General features: G+C 39.4%; 2 protein-coding genes and 1 long non-coding RNA gene across 4 annotated transcripts; 2 read left to right on the top strand and 1 right to left on the bottom strand.

Annotated features, from left to right (window-relative positions):
- Nucleotides 1–834: 834 nt before the first annotated feature.
- On the top strand, nucleotides 835–2033 carry LOC141786305 (uncharacterized). Its single transcript, XR_012597662.1, has 3 exons — nucleotides 835–910; nucleotides 1063–1138; nucleotides 1798–2033. It is a non-coding gene; the product is annotated as an uncharacterized LOC141786305 (long non-coding RNA).
- A 652-nt stretch (nucleotides 2034–2685) lies between these two features.
- On the top strand, nucleotides 2686–6699 carry LOC141786291 (uncharacterized). The gene is made up of 5 exons (XM_074665031.1): nucleotides 2686–2810; nucleotides 5597–5725; nucleotides 5879–6019; nucleotides 6255–6366; nucleotides 6482–6699. Exons 1-5 carry the CDS (start codon nucleotides 2772–2774, stop codon nucleotides 6697–6699), a joined length of 639 nt encoding a protein of 212 aa, XP_074521132.1. The 5' UTR covers nucleotides 2686–2771.
- A 7585-nt stretch (nucleotides 6700–14284) lies between these two features.
- LOC141786318 (uncharacterized) lies at nucleotides 14285–18046 on the bottom strand. 2 transcript variants are annotated; one of them, XM_074665047.1, is made up of 6 exons: nucleotides 18028–18046; nucleotides 17384–17549; nucleotides 15573–16304; nucleotides 15413–15481; nucleotides 14742–14785; nucleotides 14285–14505 (listed from the first exon to the last, which is right to left on the bottom strand). In XM_074665047.1, the coding sequence occupies exons 2-6, from the start codon at nucleotides 17505–17507 to the stop codon at nucleotides 14488–14490; spliced, it is 987 nt and encodes a 328-aa protein (XP_074521148.1). In that variant the 5' UTR covers nucleotides 17508–17549; nucleotides 18028–18046; the 3' UTR covers nucleotides 14285–14487. The 2 variants fall into 2 exon arrangements, with proteins under 2 accessions (XP_074521148.1, XP_074521147.1); XM_074665046.1 differs by lacking the exon at nucleotides 18028–18046 and adding an exon at nucleotides 17849–17971.
- Nucleotides 18047–18718: the final 672 nt, after the last annotated feature.

Below are 18718 nucleotides of genomic sequence, written 5' to 3'. Positions count from 1 at the left end.
GAGAGCAGAGTGCACTGAAAAAAACACAAAAACGCACAAAGTACGAGAGAGCGCAGTACCGAGGCGACCATCCGCGGCGCCATCTAGATAATAGTTTTATAGCTTGTTTCAAATTGTTGTATAATGTAGGACGCATATCTTAAGTGTTCACCCTTTGGAAACCACAGTAGGGTCACCATAATTATAGTGCAGTAACGAGTAACTTTGTAAAATGTATTCATGTTCTCGTTCTGCCAATTTTTAATGCTCCTCTTGCTTTTTCTGCATTGTTGCAGGGCAGTCATGCTGATAATATTTTACAGTCAGCCAACCGCCTTTTACAACTACTCAACTCATCAGGTCAGCAGGGTTCAGCAAGTGTTGGAGTCACAAATCAACAAATGAGGTTTAGTATTGAAATTTACTTTGTGTACATATGGCTTATACTACTCATACATTTTAGATGTATTGATTATTAATAGATTTTCTTGGATACAATTCTGCAGAGAACAGAGACGAACAGAACCAGTTCAAATGGAAATGACCAGGTGAAGAAAAGTTTGTTTAAGTTTAAAACATAAACTTCTCACTTAAGGCTAATATTAAAGTAATTATGAAATGAGCGAAGTTATAGCAGGACTTGATAATACATAATCTTCTAATAATGTCGCATATGGTTGTAGTTAGTGTTTTTTGTTTGTTTGTTTTCTGTAGGTCCTTTCCAGGTATTTTCACCAGGGGCAGGGAAAAAAGGCGATTTCCCACAGCAAGTCCTGTTCCTGCCAGGAGGCCTAGGCCACTGGATGTGGCTTTCTATTTGTTGCCAAAGCGATGTGAAAAAACTCCAAAAGAGGAGGAGCAAATAGTCCATATGCATGCAGGACTGGGCCGTAGGACTGCTCATCTAGATGAAAGCACAACACATGAGGAGGTAAAAACATGCAATTGTTAACTTAGTATTGTAGGTTTTGAATTATATGGATTTTTTAGAATTCCATGCAGTGTTATTGATGCTCTTCATGATTTCAAGTTTTGACACTATTTTTGGGAAAGATTATATGTGTATACATTTTTTGCTTACAGTTATGTGATGCCCTCAAAGTTTTATTCCCAAAATTGGGGTCAGTTACTGGTGGGTGGCTGCTCTACAAACCTTCAGGTAGGCCAACACTAGTTTGTGTGATACTGGTACTTTTTCATAAAACAAAATACTTAAAATGTATTCTTCACAGTAACCTCTATACTTTGAACTCTGCATGTTTAATATCAAGCATATCTGAGCTGAGGTCAGAGAGCGCAGACCTCCACCAGCACCACAGTCCTCACTCAGATTGTAATTTTCACCATTAATGTTAGTCCTACCTTTATTTCATCTAACTATTTAAAATCATTGACTATGAAAACATACCATTAGCAAGTGGATTCATAATCATATCTAATTTAGTTCAGTGGTTATTCAAAAAAATTGCATTTTTCATCATGCTGGATCCAGACGGTGATCAGGATCACTCCCAAAATGTAATCATTTGTTTCTTGTCCCAATCCTGACATTTCCTGAAAATTTCATTGAAATCCGTCCATTTTTTTTTTTTAGATATGTAACGAACAGAGAAACAAACAAACAGATGCTGATTATTGCATAACTTCCTTGGCAGAAGTGGGAAAAAACAAAACAAAAAAAAAAAACCACCTGGTTTGTTTTAGGTTACTTCTTCAGCCTGGTCTGTTCTGATGACATATTTAGGTGCTTTGACTAAATGTTTGGATTATCTAATAACTTTTGATTGTAATGTAATCTTCCACTCCTGCTATCTGTAGGTGGATGGGGGAGCCGACAACTCAATCTTGTGACTCCCAGTGATACTGGCTATACTGGCGTGATGCTGAAATCTTTAAGTCGTGGGTGTAAAAACCTTTACATTGCCCCAATCCAAGAAGAACTCAGCACAAACCCCCTGCCACTAACTGATGTAGCATTCAGCAACATGCCAAAAGCCACATGTCAGAAGTGTGGATTAGAAGTTCCCTTCCACTCCTGACAGAGCACATCAAATCTTGTGACGTCATGGATTTCTGTAGCGACGATAACCTGGCCAATGGGGAAACCAGTCGGCTTGAAGAGAGACAGTGTAAGAACTCTTAATGTTCAGCTTTTGTGAGTATTGGTATTGAAAAAACAGAAACCCCTTTTTTGAAAATAACACTCTTCTCAACCTCTAATCAGCAGGTGTGCAGGAATGTCCTGTCTGCACGAAGATGATTCCTACTGATATCATTGAGGTACATACTTCCTCGTGTGTGGAAAGGTATCTATGTACTTTTTATTCTCATTGTCTTTTCAGTCTTTGTCCTGCCTATTCTACAGTTGTAACAAAAATAATTTTGTGAGGGTAGAAGGGCAGGGAAAGAGGTGACACATGAAAGCGTTACATTTGAGGGAGACCAAGAAGCAATGCCTGGACCATCCAGATCTTCTACAGCTATTACAGATGGTAGGTGCTGTTCAGGCTTAGCAGTAGCATAGGAAAGTTAAGGAAGATATAATGTTACATCTGAAATTTTGAATTCTTTTTGCTGTCTCAACAACAAATATTGGTAATGAAACAACCTTATTTCCTTTGTTTTCATATTAGACTGGTTAACCATCACTGACCCCAGCAAGGCCATTTCTCAGTGTGCTGGCAGTTCTCTGCGTAATCATGATACAGAGAGTCCCTTACTTCTCAGCATGGACATCAGAAAAAGCCTTGAAGAACAGGACATGGCACTGATCTCCTTCTACAAGCGGCCTAATGTGGAATGGGGACGACCCCTCAATTGCAAACTTGAAGGTAGCTTCAGTTAAAAGCTACAATTGTCAAAATCTAACTCACTTATTTACCTTGTGCTTTTGCTACCAAAATTGACATTGTTTTACAGGAGATACTGCTATTGGAGAGGGCGTAACCCATTTTTTCTTCTCAACATGCATAGAAAAACTGAAGTCAGGGTTTTGCAAAAATTTTGGTATGTATTTTTTTTTTAGCATTTTCAGCATTGTCAAATTTCTAAAAGCTCCTCTTAATGTTGGCCAGACTATCACCAAAATAAAATGCAGTTTCTGAGGAATCACTCTCATACACACCCAGGGGAAACACAAATGCGGACAGAGCCATGTTCATTTCAGTGTATCGCCACATTTATTCTGTGGTCTCCACAAAGCTACAGTGCCACCTATGGACCAAACTTAGTATAGCACTTCTGGTAATCCAATATACTACAAGGCCTATTTCTTCTTATTGTTCGTGATTAATGTTTTTTATGTCTTAACAGCAGGTAAAAAGCTTACACGTCTTTTTGAGGGGGAGCCTGGGCATTTAGTCCCCTCAGCTTCTCACTTTCTAGTGGAGAGTGAGATGTTCATGATGGCGGGGAGAATGATAGGCCACTCCTTTCTTCATGGAGGACCATGGGTGCGTCTCAAAGCTCCAAAGTTCCATCCTTCCCTCCTCCACTTGCGTCGTTCTCTTGCGTCTTAGTCCCTCCCACCAGAGATGCATGGGAGAGACGCGAGGAAATAAAGAGAGGAGAGAGGAACGGAGGAGATTCGTTTTATAGAGCAATGGGACATCCTCTCCTTCGGAGCGTCACATGAAGCGACGAGTTTCAGTGATGACGGCATCAGCTGATCACCTCTGGATCATCTGTCAGTCAGCTCTAACAGCTGTTTGTGCGTCTGGGCACGTGCGCTGTAATAACTCTGATCAAACAGAAACAGTAACAGAGATTTGTCTGTTCTTTTAACCAGTTAAACACACACGTAACCATAAAGAAAACTTGCTCTCTGTTTATTCTGTGTGCTGTTTAGAAGCTCACGGATCACTTTTCCGGTAAAATGCGTAATTGTGAGATTATTTATGAATTATTTATCCTTTATCTTGAGCCCATCTGATCGTGAACTCTGAAGCTTCAGAGTTCACGATCAGATAAAGTGGGTTATATTACTATCAATATGACCCACCTTATTGTGTCTCAGGAAGATATTATTGATCAGTCAGTTTTTTGTATTAATCCTCTGATTATATTGATTTGATGATGGTTGTGTTCAGTGTTTTGTGATCTAAACTCACAGCAAACCCTTTAATACCAGATTTATGATCAGTTTCTGAACGATCCTCTGTGCCCGTCTTCAGCTCGTCTTTTCTCTCATTAAACTCCGTTGTGTTTGTGAAGTTTCATGTGAAGTCTGAGCTGCTGCAGCGTCCAATCAGAGAGTGATATTCCATATGGGGGCGTGTCGGTCAGTGAAAAGACTTCCGCAAAGCCGGCTCTCGTGTCTCGTCGATCATAGCTCCTCCGATCAGTCTCCTCTCTCCTCTCTCCTCTCTCCTCTGAGCGCAATTATCGCTTTGGGACAGTCTTCAAAATGGCGACTGGGAAAGTACTTCCGGTGTCGTGGAGGAGATAGGACGGAGGAAGCACGAAGTTAACGCATTGAGACGCACCCCAAGTCTTCAGGGACTCAGCCCTGCTTTTGTACATATTCTGCTTGGTGGGAGTCCTGACACTGCCACCGTTACATTGGAGGACTGTCCAGACCTGGACATCAGGGAAACAATTAGGCTTGTATGTTTAATTAAAAAACAGTTTTCTGTCTTTCGGTAATACGTTGTACAATGTGGATACCTTTTTATTTGATCAATCTTTATTTGTATAGCGCCAATTCATAACAAGTGTTATCCCAAGACACTTAACAGTAGAGCATAAAACTCTTCATTTTGTGGATACACATATAAACATATATAAAAACTAGTGCTGTCAGACGATTAAAAAAAATAATCTAATTAATTAGCGGATTTATTATTAATAAATCTAATTAATCACATTTTAATCTCATATCTGCTTAAAGTACCCTAATAAAGAATTTGAATTCTAGGATATTATAAAATTTTTGTGCATGACTAATCAAATGAATACACTAAGAAGTGAAGATTTATAAATCCACATTTTTATTGGTGATTAAATAAAACAAAAGTCAGGGCAACTTGTCCAGAAAATTCTTAGCTCAATCAGGCAACTCAAATTTCACTTTCAGTGTGTTTCATAAATCAAATTCAAAATAAGAAAAAGGTTGAGGACATCCAGCAAACCAGTTAGGCCTGATGCATTATTAAAGAATGTAGTAAAAATATAGATAAACCAATTCAATAATAAAACAAGACTAAGTCTTAAATATGCCATTCCTGTTGTCACCTGGGCTTTGTTTTGTTTGACTAGAGACGCATGTGTGAAGTGACGTGCCACTGCCATGTACGAGTCCTCCTGCTGGCCAATATTAAAATGTTTGTGTGCTATGATTAATTGCGATACATTTTTATGACGCACTAATTTGTGGTGTAATTAATCTAATTAATGCACTAAAGTAACTGCCCTATAAAAAACAAAAACACATATGTATACAAATATATACTCCCAACACCAAAATGAATCCGTATATCCCTTTTATTGTGTATCCATTAGGAATGTGTGTTAATATCAGCAGAGTATTTGTATCAGCCCACAACATGCCATCACTAACTGCCATCTCTGGTATCCATTGTCCTTGACGAGATATTTTACATCCCTTATTGTCTTAAAGCTTGAAGGGGGATCCATACTGTCTGATAAAGATAAACAAAGCATCCAGGACTTGGCCTTTGCATGGGACCTCCCTTCCCTAACTGAGAACAACAGGAGGTGGCTTTTTGAGAAGCTGTTGATCCATGCTGTGAGTGAAACTTAGTTTGATAAATGTCTATCCAAACAGACTGTACATTTGTTTTTGAGTCTTTTGAGTTACTTTTTGGTAAAATAAAAAAATAAAAAATACTGCACTTTTTCCTGATGGTTTCTGTTCTTACTCTCTTTTTACTTTTAACAGGTAATAGGACGTGTGACACGGCAAATAAAACAGCTGAGACGAGGTCTTAAAGAGACACCATTGTGGACACTGATGACCAAAAGACCTGACACAGTGGCCCTACTCTTTCCTAAAGATGTGGCAGGAAATGTCTGCGCGGAGGTTGAATTTATTTTAATATTATCTTTTAGTGCTGTAGAAAATGTTTTTTATACCTTGTAGGCATCCATTACTGTCCATTTTTGTCTTGTTCTTGTTACTGATGTATTCCTATACATTACTTACAATTGACATCATTGGTATCAACCAGTTATGTTTGACCAAAGAGTGTAATGAGTATTGATTTAAGAATCAAAATTATTGTCTTAGTCATTCTATTTTCTTTTTTTCAACATAGGTACTTCTTCAGCGAATCACATGGCCTCGTGAGGATGACAGTGATGATGAAGACTGTTCCATCGAAACTAAGTGCCGCATGTCAGGCTATCTGCGACAGTTCATAACCAATGGTAAGTTTACTCGTCTTAGGAGTTTGTCTAATCTTCTGTTAAGTTAAGCTGTTTGTGCAATAGTTGGCTATTTATTCTAATGACTAATCATCACCCATTTGAATCTACTTCGTAGCAACACCAGCTGAACTCACCAACTTGGTGAAATTCTGGACCGGATGGGAGGTCGTACCACAGAGTCTCTCTGTGGAAATCATTGGGGGCAGATACCCCACATCATCTACCTGTTTTGAGACCTTGCGCATTCCAGGGCATTATAAGGACTACCCATCTTTCAAAAATGACATCCTGGCCTGTATTTGCACTTGTCATACTGGATTTGGTCTTGTGTGAGCTACATCTGGGCCTCAGTTTATGCTTATCAGACATAGTGGCTGAAGTTAAATGTTGTTTTCAAGCTTAGGTGTTCATTATGTCTTTAAGTTGTACAGATATAGTTCTCTTTCTTTTATCTCAGACATGTAGATTCTTCACGTACCTTGACATGTTTCGGCGGAAACTTCCGCCTTCCTCAGAAGTGTCAACAGATGATAGATATGACGTGTTAAATCAGCTGGTGTTATGGAGGTGTGACTCTCCTGTTAATTTTTCTGACGGGGTCACGCTGTCCATTCCCCTGAGCAGGACGCTGCTCCAGGTGTGTGAGAGCATATATGCCCCCACCTCCCTGTGCATCGTCCCTGGGTCCCGTTTCCTGTTTCCTGAATTACGAATAGGGAAGCCATTGAGATCAGGAAACAGGGCCCAGGGATGATGAACAGGGAGGTGGGGGCATACATGCTCTCACACACCTGGAGCAGCGTCCTGCACAGGAGAACAGACAGCGGGACGCGTGACCCTCCTGTCAGAAAATTTGACAGGAGGGTAACACCAGCAGATTTAACACGTCACACCTATCATCTGGTGACATTTCTGAGGAAGGCGGAAGTTTCCGCCGAAACATGTCAAGGTAGGTGAAAAATCTACATGTCTGAGATAAAGGAAAGAGAACTATATCTATGTTTTCAAGCTTGTTCAGATTGATCTGACAGTACATTAAAGGTTCAACACAAAACAAGTCTTCCTGATCATTTTATTTAGGTATCTTGAAATTGCTCACAAAATTGAACTGCAGATATGTAGATATCACAGCCCAAAGACTGGGATGCAGCTCTTGGGTTGATTGCATCTCTCAAAGATGTCAGTTGTTCATCAGTCAGTGGGCATGCAGTGTGTGGAACAATGACACTCAAGTGATCATCACAAGGAAGTCCACTTTCTTCCCAGTCAATGTTGGGGATATCCATGCCCTACAAATAGAAAGCATTTTAGATTGTATAAAGTAAAAGTGGACACACTTCAAAATATTTTGTGCTTTTAGCAGATCTGATTCAATATCTTTAATTAAATGATTTGTTCTAATTACACATATGCATAACCTCTATGCTGTCTGGTCCCGGAACTGGATTATGTGTGCGACCAAGTTCCCACAGCTGGTTAGGAGTCATGTGGCCCTCTGTTCTTAGTGAATGGTTGTCCCAGCCACTGTGAAAAGTATCGAGGTCATCCTGCAGGCGTGGGAGGAACACAAAGTGGCAGCAGAAGAGGTGCATTTCATTGGTGATGCTGAGGAAGCCCTCTTCTTCAAGGTAGTGGAGAACATCATAGTAGATGCAGGTTACAGCTGTCCACAGGTCTCTCCACAGCCGCTCAATTCTGGAAAATGTAAATACATTTTTAAAAAATAATCAAAAAAGTGTTTCTAATTATCTGTTTAATTTGTTTAAAATATTTTTATCCCCAATGGATGCACAAAAAATAAATGTTAAAATATCAAATATATTTCAAACAATGAATTTCTTTATTTTGTATTTTTGCACAACCCACTTAAGATTTAGAACTTGTTTCATACATACTGCATGTCAATACAGCCTATGCATATGTGAAAAAAAATTGTACATGAAAGTTCCCCAGTAAGTAGTTGTCTGCCAACATACTACCACAGCACAGTATGAAAGAGGTGGCAACCTAGCATCTGGTATCACTATTACTGAACATACCGTTGGTTATGAACACTCTTCCCGGATATAAATGTTTGTATGTCAGTATGTTGCTCTCTTTCCTCCTTTTCTAAATTGATGAGACTGTGAAGCTGTGTCAGTTCGTTTAAAATAGCTGGACAAACAGTCAATTGACCTGACAAAGCATTCAAAAACACAAGTTCTTGTGTGCAAGTAAACTCCAAGAAGTCTAGGTCCAGAGGCATACGTCCCAGAATATTCTCCAATCGAGAGTGAAGCCTTTCCAAAAGATGATTAAGCAGTTGCTCCTAGGAGAGAAAAAATTAAATTAAAAAAATTACCCATAGAAAAGCAGACCCATGATAAGTTCTACTATTTAGAGAGTGCAACTTGTAATAGTAATTGCTTCAGATACTTGAACAGTTTAAAATTAGATGGCTATTGACAATTATTACACAACAACTCGACAGTGACCTTCTGATCCTCACTCTCTACATTTATAACTAGCAGGTATCTGCGTGAAAGAGTCCTTTCTCATGCGCAACCCTAAAGTGGTATATAAAATGAATGTTAAACTATTGTATCACAAAATCAATCTAAAATTCACCGGATGAAAGGCGAATCTGGGCCTCTGCAGGACAATATTAATCATTTACGGCTGTCATGTCCCACCTCGGTGAAGTTCGTTTCAGGTTGGATCTTCCCAGGCACCTGTTGGTCCTTATATCCATACAACTGCTTAACCGTCGAAGACCCAACGCAAAACTAACTTCACAGCGGTGCACAACCAGACTGCTGCGTAAAGCAGGTAGGTCCGTGGAGATATGCCCGCTGTTCCCCCACCCCCATGCACCCAAGGGCGGCGGCCAAAAGAAAACTGACTAATGTAAATTACGTTATACTGCAACCGTGTATCACAGTTTAAATGTCGGTGTTTAAAGAGCAACTCGGGTTTTTTGACACCTGGACCTTATTTATAGGTGTTTGCATGCTCTATACTCATTCAGACAAACATCGTGCAGCTCGGAGTCCTTCAGAAGTTATTTAGATCCAACCGATTTTAGCCGCACTTCGCGGAGGCCATGGCAAGGGAGCTTCGGCGCGGCACATAATCTCTGCAAAATCGCTCATTTCGGCTATATTTTGTCATCCATCGCTATCCATCGTTATCACAAACACGCTCCTCTTCTGTTGCCATAGGCGAACACTGTCCACAAGCGAACCACCAGTTCGCATTGAGTCGTGGACATGCTAAATAAGGTCCAGGTGTCAAAAAACCGGAGTTGCCTTTTAATGTCAGTAATACTCACCGAAGCGATATCTCTTCCGTTGCTCGACATGGCTGAGTAGCCGGTTTCTTCTTGTCTCGTTTGTTTGTATGTTTTTTTTTTTAACTTCTTTTGTTCTCTTCCTACGTATTTTTCTCCTTCTGTTCGCTGCTCCTCTTCTCACGGTACCTCTTCTGCTTTGCAAAACGAATTGACCCTTGGTGACCTGTCATGGTGTCAAATGACCAGTGGAGCGTAACCTGATTGGCTGAGCGTTGTACGACTTGACCAAGGGATCGATTGCTTCTCCTTGGTTACCCGGATGTTGAGACTGGATTATTTTTGACACTGAATTTCCTGACACTGAATTTTCTGGCACCGAATTTCTCGAGACATAGATATTTTTTTATGTTGAATTCTTTTTAACACTGATTTTTTTTCGACTGGATTTTTTGAGATGTTGAATTTTTTTACACTGAATTTATTTCAACATGGACAAATATAAAAGGAGGAGAATAACCAATCAGCGCTTGAAATTCGATGTTTTTTAATATTCAAAGTCCAATTTCGATGCTGAAAAAATTCAGTGTGAGAAATTCATGTTCAAATCCTGATGGCACAGTTATACTTCCATACCCTTTTACCCTTAATGTTTACAGCCTATGTTGATCTCAGGACCAAGAGAAAAGCCTTTGACATTGTCATGGCAGTAAGGAGACTTCAGGAGGAGAAAAAAATTCTTGTCATGGAGATGAACCACCATTGGAAATCTCTTTCAGCTCGTGGTAAATCTCTAAAGGGACAGTCCTGCTTGGTTTCTGGAGCAGTGATTCAAAGTATGTATTTGAATTTCACATTGCATGAATGTGCAAATCAAAGTCTGCTGATAACATTACTAAAACTGTTTTTAACTCTTAATGTTAATTTAAGATTCACCATGGAACCTAAATGAAGATGAGTTACAGGGTCTGCACAGTGTCATTGGAAAAAAGCAGCAGAAGATCAGAGAGATGATGACTCATGCAAGACGCTGCTACCTGCAAGTTTTGTCTGGAGCAGAGGACATCGACTTCCTGCAAGATGATCAGGCTGATTACTCTGATAGTGATTCTGAAGGTTCAGATGATGCACTGTGGAAGCCTAATCAAAGGGCCTTCAGTGCTTTTAACTTATTCACCTAAATCAGATGCTTAAAAGATCCATGTATCATTTCATATGGACATTACAATCAAAGCAACAATATACAGGAATTCAGTTGGATGGAATTTGGTGCTGCGGCAGCACGGTGGAATATAGCTGAGCACTTGGAGCTAACACAACCTGATGCTGGTTTGTGGATTTTTCATTTTCACTGAATGTTTTTTAGCAGGTTTGAATGTTTTGCATTTTATTATTCAAAATTTCAACCTCATGCAATTTTTATGTATGATTTTATTGAAAATCTTTAGGACATATTTTTTGCTGTGATTCTGAGTACTTCATCAGTCTGGTTGTCTTGTTGTCTTCAGCTGTGATGTGACTTACCAATTTGCATCATTTATTTTGTTTTGCTTCTTCTTGATAATAAAGACTATTTTTGCAAACTTGGCTTTGTGAATTCATAAAAACTTGGATAATCCTTGAAAATGTCATTGCTTAGCAGGCTTTGGTGTTCTAATAAAAATGTAAAATTGTGCTAAAAGAATGATAATATTAAAAATAAATGCTTCACTGTGTTAAGCCTTGGTCCTATTGAAATCATTGAAACAAAACAATACATCCCTCCAGAGCAACCTAAGATCTTTTTCAATATTGGAAGCAATGAAATTACACATCGATCCAAAAAAATGTGGACAATGGGCCTAAATTTATAAATCCCTGTATCTACATTTATAGAACAGAAAGTGCATTTCATACTTCGGAAACCGGAAGTGGTAAAAGGACCGTTTCACATTTTTAGAAAATTAAAAAAATTATTAACAATAGAACAGCATATTAAAGTTTTTTTTAAATAAAAACACTCAAGTGGTTTTTCTGTAAGTAATTAGGCTAACAAGTTTTTTAAATACATTATCAAGAAAGAACTTTAAAGGTGGCCCTATGCTCCCTTCAAATTTAGAACTACAACCTTTGGATTGATTTGCATGAAGCAATATGGCGCGGTTGGCGGGAGTTGTAGTTTTTTTTCTTTATGAAATATTAGTGTTTGATTATCAAAAAGTGGCAGTTGTTAAAACTGGAAAAAGTAGTACACTCGGACATATATGATGATGATAAACCAATGTATATAATCAGATTTCACATATCAAATTTCTTAATAGGAGAACTTTAATTTAACCCTTTTTTATTGTGCCCTTATCTGTTGATTATATCCATGTGATAGCAGGGCTCAAGAGGTTTCCATAACACTTTGTACCATGTCTGTACCCCTTTCTGTTGATGAGTTATAACCATTTGAATATCCTCAGAAGTCAGCAGTCAGGGGCTTGTATTTCAAAGCAGGAAGCATGTAGAGCCTTCATACTGACATATGTTACTCTCCACTTCAAGACCTTTCCAACGATGTATGTGGTTTAGATATCAGACAATTTTTGAATTTTCAGATTTCAGGGCTGCAGGCCGGCAGATGAGTGGGTTCGGAAAGGGACTTGACAGTCAACTGATAAAATTAGACTTTAAGCTCTTTTTTTTTTTTTTTTTTTTTTTTTTACTTTTTTTTTTGCATTTATTTTGTAATTATGTACTGACCAAAATGAGACAGCCTTAGATTGAGATAGACAGTGTTTAAAACACTTCATTGTCTTTTTTACACTCCTTACATACCAAAAAAGATCACACCCCAGATCTTTGTGAAAAGTGTCTGGAGGTTGGTAGCTACTATCAGTACCTCTGGCAATGTAAACTGATTAAAAGGTTTTGAGGTATAATCTCTCAAGAACTAAGTAATATCTTTCTTGCAGGTTGAATTTTAAAGGGACCCAGGCTTTTTGTGGTCGGCCTGCCATCTAGACATTTAACACTTACACACTCACAGCTTAATCCATGTGACAAGCTACTGTTATGGACCAAGTGTCTTCTGATTTCTGATTAACTCGATAAAAGATTTACTTTCAAATGTCAGTGATATGCAGAGATGGTCAGGGTTCTCCTTCATTCAGAATTAGTGTTGTATTGAGAGGCAATCAGAGGTGTTTTACAGAGCTGTGGTCTCTTCTTTTTGATTATTTGCTGACGGATCAGTCAGAGATCGATGGCCAAGCACCTGTAGAATAACATTAAAGTTCATTTTTATTCATTCATGTTCTAGACTGCTTATCCTTTTTTGGGGTCGCAGGGGGCTGGAGCCTATCTGAGCTGTCATCGGGTGAGACTAGGGTACACCCTGAACCAGTTGCCAGCCAATTGCTGGGCAACATAGGGAGACATACAACCATTTTCTTTCAGACTCACCTAAGGGCAATTTGGAGTCACTAATTAACCAAATGAGCATGTATTGGTCTGTGGGAGAAAGTCTGAGTACTCAGAGAGAACCCATGCATGAACAGGAAGAGCATGCAAACTTTACATAAAAGAGTCCTGCCTGACCCAGGGATTGAATCAGCAACCCTCTTGCTGTGAGGCACATGCACTACCTGCTGCACCACCATGCCGTCCAGTTTGTACTGAACTTGAACTTTTTATATATTTATCTATTTATTTCTTCCCAATCAAAAAAAAAAAATCTGTAATGTGATCTGATGACAGAACTATGATGCTATTTTGCTATATATTGTATTTATGTTCATTAAGAGATACTTTTCTTAACTTAAGCTGCCTACACTTTCACATAGTTGAGACTATCCAGCTGGAATAGAATAGAATGCTCTTTATTGTCACTCTCAGTGTGCTTAGTGTACAACAAAGTTGGAAGTGTATATGTCCTTTGAGGGGCCGATGATCTTCAGGGCTGTTTCCACAGTCTTCTGAGGCCTCGCTCTGTCTGCCTGAGTGCAGCTCCTGTACCAGGTGATGATGCAGTATGTCAGCAGGCTCTCTGTGCACGAGCGGTAGGAGGCCAGCAGCCTCCTGTCCAGATTGTTCTTCCTGTAGACTCAGGAAATGTAGCCTATGAGTCTTAATGAATGATGAGATGTTGTCTGTCCAGGAGAAGTCTTTCCAGATCTGGATTCACATGAACCTGACTGTGTGAACCCTCTCCATACACTTGCCGTTGATGTAGGGGGTGGCTTAGCACTGGTCCCCCTGAAGTTCACCATGTTCTCCTTCGTTTTTGTGGATTTCAGTGCCAAACTGCCAAACAAGTAAAAGGCTAAACATTTAATGCAGTAAATGTTGGATAATTGTTAAGATACTTCAGGGTGTGAAGGTACATGCTGATTTACAAGCCAGGCTCAGGGAATGATCATGATTAATAAAGTGCACTAAGACCATGATAGCCACTTAATGTTGTGTTCTTTCTCTTGTCATGAGTTCAAGATGATTGAAGGCAGTCATCGGCTCCTCAGGTCACCCCAAAGCTTGACTTTTGGCAGTCAGATGACTATTGAGTGTTACAACCCCCAGAGCCCCAAACTTGGACACCTTCAAAATATTTACTGTTTGCAAACAAAACAACAAAACATTATGACACCAAAACAACATTTAATAATCCAACAACTCATAACAGGGCCACACACTGTGAAAACATTGTTGTGTTAAATTGCTGTGCATAAAGTGTAATAGGCTGCTAATAACTGGATAAATTACCATAGCTGAAACTAAGATTTACCTCATGAAGTGAACATATTAGTGAACAAAGTATACAAATTGAACTGAACAAAACATTAAATGTGGAACTTTTTTACAACTTAAACTGATCGGCCGGTTCCCATGTGTCATCCCATGTCTTGCCGCTGCCAGGATAGGAAAGACAGAGACATAAACACAGGAAATAAAGATCAGAGGCTAAAATTTCTTCTGACATATCAAGAAATTTCATGTCTATAATTTCCTTAGTAAACCTGTCTTTCACATTAATAATTAAGCTCTAGTAGTGAATTTCAAATGAGATAGCAACCACTGGATCACAGCATAAATCTTTTGTCGATAGTTCAACATACCGGTTCATGGTCGCTTACGGAGCACTTACCATTGTGAGCATGGTGCCCACCCCACTTTCACTTCTTCTCTGCCCTGGAAGGCAAGCAATAAGAAAAAGGGTGCAATTTGTTAAGAGAAAGGTGTTTTCTTTCATAGACAGAGCCATAACACATATGTGCACTTTTAAGTAGCTAAGTATTATGTAGAAATTCTTTATCTATTCAAATAATTTCTCAAGAACATAGACATCACAGCATAAAGGAGAATCTTTTTAAAAATATGACTTCAATATAAATTTAGCCCTCAGTAAACATGACATACTATATGTAAGCCCAGGACTGGAGGGTGACTGATATTTCACAGACCATTTTTGGTACCAGCTACAGAGTATCAATGATGATAGTAAAGATGTCTGTGCAGAAACTGAATACTACAAGAAAGCAGACACCCAGCCATAGACTGTTCACCCTGCTGCCATGTAGTATAAAATATAGAAGTATCCACTGCTGTAGCACCAGACTATAAAATATGTTCTTTGCTCAGACTGTAATACTCCTCAAACTTCACAATGGTTTGGTATTAGAAACCATAAACTGAATATCAAATTAATTTCCTTTTGCAACACATTGTTACAGAGTGGCCAATAAATACAACCCAGAACCTTGCTTTTACATTGTATTTCACAATGAAGCCAAACATAACAAAGGAGAACATACTTACATTTACCAGGCTTCGATTGGACAACATCCTCATACTTAAACACCCTCTGCTTCCTACGTCTTAGGCATTCTAAAAATAGAGAAAAAAGAATCTTATGGGGCTAGCCTAGCAATTTGAGAAGAACTATATGCCTACATAATAATATAAAGGGATATCTAACCTTTCTTTTTCTTTGCTTTTCTTTGTTTTGGTGGGAGGACAGGGCACAAAGATGACACAGGATATGGGGGGGACTGAGACATGGGAGAGGATGAAGGAAGGTGAGACAATGTGGAGGCCAGAGGAGGAAGAGAGGGAAGGGGGCATGGAGGATGAGAAGAGGTGGAGGTTGGTGAAGGATTAGTAGAGAGGGGAAACGGAGGATGAGAAGAGGTGGAGGCTGGTGGAGGATGAGTAGAGAGGGGAAACTGAGGATGAGAAGAGGTGGAGGTTGGTGGAGGATAAGAAGAGAGGGGAAATGAAGGGGGAAAAGAGGTGGAGGTTTGTGGAGAATGAGTAGAGAGAGGAAACGGAGGAAGAGAATAGGTGGAGGCTGGGGGAGGATCAGAAGAGAGGGGGAACAGAGGATGAGAAGAGGTGGAGGCTGGGGAATCATCAGAAGTGGTGGAGAGTGGTGGATGATGAGAGGAGAGGGGGAACGGAGGAGGGTAAGAGGAGAGGGGGGATGGAAGTTCAGTTGGCAGGCAGGATGTTGAAGGTTCAGAGGGGACAGAGGATGTAGGGTGACAGTTAGAAAGAGAAGAAGGTGAGGTATTTGGGATGAGGTGCAGGATGATTTCTTCCTCATCTCCTCCTGACTGTAGTGTCACAGGCTGAGCTGCTGGACAGCTGCTGTCCTCAGGGGGCCAAGGAACTGCTGCCGGTGGGCTGGTGACACTTGGGGAAGACAATCCTGCAAAAATGGAGAAAAAAATGTAAATATTCTCCTGTCACACCATTTTCATTCCTATGTTAAGGATAAAAACTAATTGTACCTGCATTCTGCATCATGAACTATTAGCTGCAGTCACATTAAACTTGTTGAGACAGATAATCCATCCCAGTGTGTGCTCATACTACATCCTTAGTTTATAAGACAGAGAGATGAAAAATCATGCAACCACACTGAGATGAACCATTGCACATTTTTGTGATACTAATCATCTGAATTTTGACTGGGAGTAAGTCTGAACACATGGTAAATGATCTGAGATTATTAACAGCATTGGCATCACTCAGGTATGGGCGTATCATTATCACGGTGTCCACTCAGATAACATGCTTGCCTGACATCTTTTGTTTCAGGCAACAGCAAAAGTTGTTCTCTCTAAAATGGCTTAGAAATAAAGAGGTTGCAATGTAGCAATGAGCTAGATGTAAAGCCAGGGGTCTGTCTTTCTCACTTTTTGACACTGATTTATTCATCTTGAGAACCACTCCTCCAATCAACACCAAACTTGGCTGATTTCTTGCTTAGAACCTTAAGAACTTTCAATTTTCAGACAGTTTGAGTAAAATAATATGAGATGTGTAAACATTTTCATTATTTAAAAAAATGTGTTAGTGACTGACTTCTGAATTCACTATAGGTTGCAGTGCAGCAATAATCTGTCATAATTCAGAGGATGACATAGTGAAGTTTCAGGTATGGAGAACATTCAAGTGACTTAGTATTTAATGACACATGTAGTATCACCAGCATTCATTTAACACAACTTATGAAATAGCTAAAATTGAACTGAAAAATAAGCTCTGATTGCATGTGACAAGCTTCTTAAAGTTTTCACGATATCTCCCTTTGATTTTTACAAGGTAATCTGGTTGAGCTATACTCAAGAAAGCTGCAGTGACCATTACCAGGGCATGAGAAACTAGACAAGCACATTATTAATGGGCACTAACGTGACACAGAGTCCACCAACAACTACGCTATAGGACAACAAAGTATAACATATCATAAGATAGTTTTATTATAAATAATCATAGTCTTACTTTTCAATAGGTGCTCATGCAGTTTCTTCATTTTCAGAAGAAATTCTTGAATGATCCCATCAGTCGGTCCAATGTGATGGACCATGTCCCCATAAAATACTCCGTTCCTGCCTTGATGGGCCATAAACAGGACTGGATATTTGTCCAAGGCATTCAGCTTCAAAACCTGAAAGACAGATTTTGAAGGGAAGAAAAATTTAAGTCTGTTATTATACCTCAACTCGAGAAACCAACAAAACAGAAGTAAAGGCACGTGTTCATCTTTTTCTAGATTATACTATCCTCCAGTTTACTGGAGTATAATATTTTATATCTTATCTAGGGCTGTCATTTTAACGCGTTAATTAGATTAATTAATTACACCGCAAATTAACGCGTCATAAAAATTAACGTAATTAATCTGGATCCCAAACCCGCGAGGCGTTCAAAGACGCACTCATTTTCAAATGTCTAGCATTTACAAACCGTTTGTCCTACATGAAAAAAGTTGTGTTCTCGTCAGATTTTCAAATTTCTGACGGTCCCTGAATGTATCACATCTAGCAACATGCTTTGAGCCGAGGGAAGAGAGCGCTGTTAAAGGATAAGTTCGGTTCATACAGCTTTTACATTGTTTATAGAATGAAGTAGAACAAAATACTCACCCAGAAGGCTTATCTGATCCAAGGAGTGCTTCGGGAGATATTTAGATACAAAATCGTGCAGCAGACGTCCGTATAATGGGATTCATCAGGGTATAGACAGCACCGCTCCTAAAACTGCAGTTCAGAGGTCATTACAGCCGCACAGCGCTGTCTGGAGTGACACAGACTGCAGCAGAGGACATCTGGGAGCCGACCATGATGGAATATTGGTGAAAAACACGAGTTTTTGGACGATTAATGCAGTTTTAAGGAGCGGCGCTGTCTATGCCCAGATGGATCCCATTATACGGACGTCCGCTGCACGATTTTGGATCTAAATATCTCCCGAAACACTGCTTGGATCAGGAAAGCCTTCTTGGTGAGTATTTTGTTCTACTTCATTCTATAAACAATGTAAAAGCTGTATGAACTGAACTTATCCTTTGACGGCGCTCTCTCTTCCCCCCCGGTTCAAAGCATGTTGCTAGATGTGATACATTCACGGACCGTCGGAAATTTGAAAATCTGACGAGAACACCACTTTTTTCATGTAGGACAAAATCTACAGAAAATCAACCGTTTGCTCTAGCTCAATTCTGTAAAAAACAGGTAATTTTACACTCTCTACTGCATCAAACAAGTCCTGAATTATCGAAAAAGGTCTTGTATTTAAATCTAAAGAATTATATGAAAATTTGCTTCCATCTTCCTG

Source organism: Halichoeres trimaculatus, unplaced genomic scaffold (assembly GCF_033239565.1).
Source record: "Halichoeres trimaculatus isolate MK-OKI-2021-1 unplaced genomic scaffold, fHalTri1.1 fHalTri1_scaffold_25, whole genome shotgun sequence".
Classification (NCBI taxonomy): domain Eukaryota; kingdom Metazoa; phylum Chordata; class Actinopteri; order Labriformes; family Labridae; genus Halichoeres; species Halichoeres trimaculatus.
This window is presented reverse-complemented; position numbering and strand designations above follow the sequence as displayed.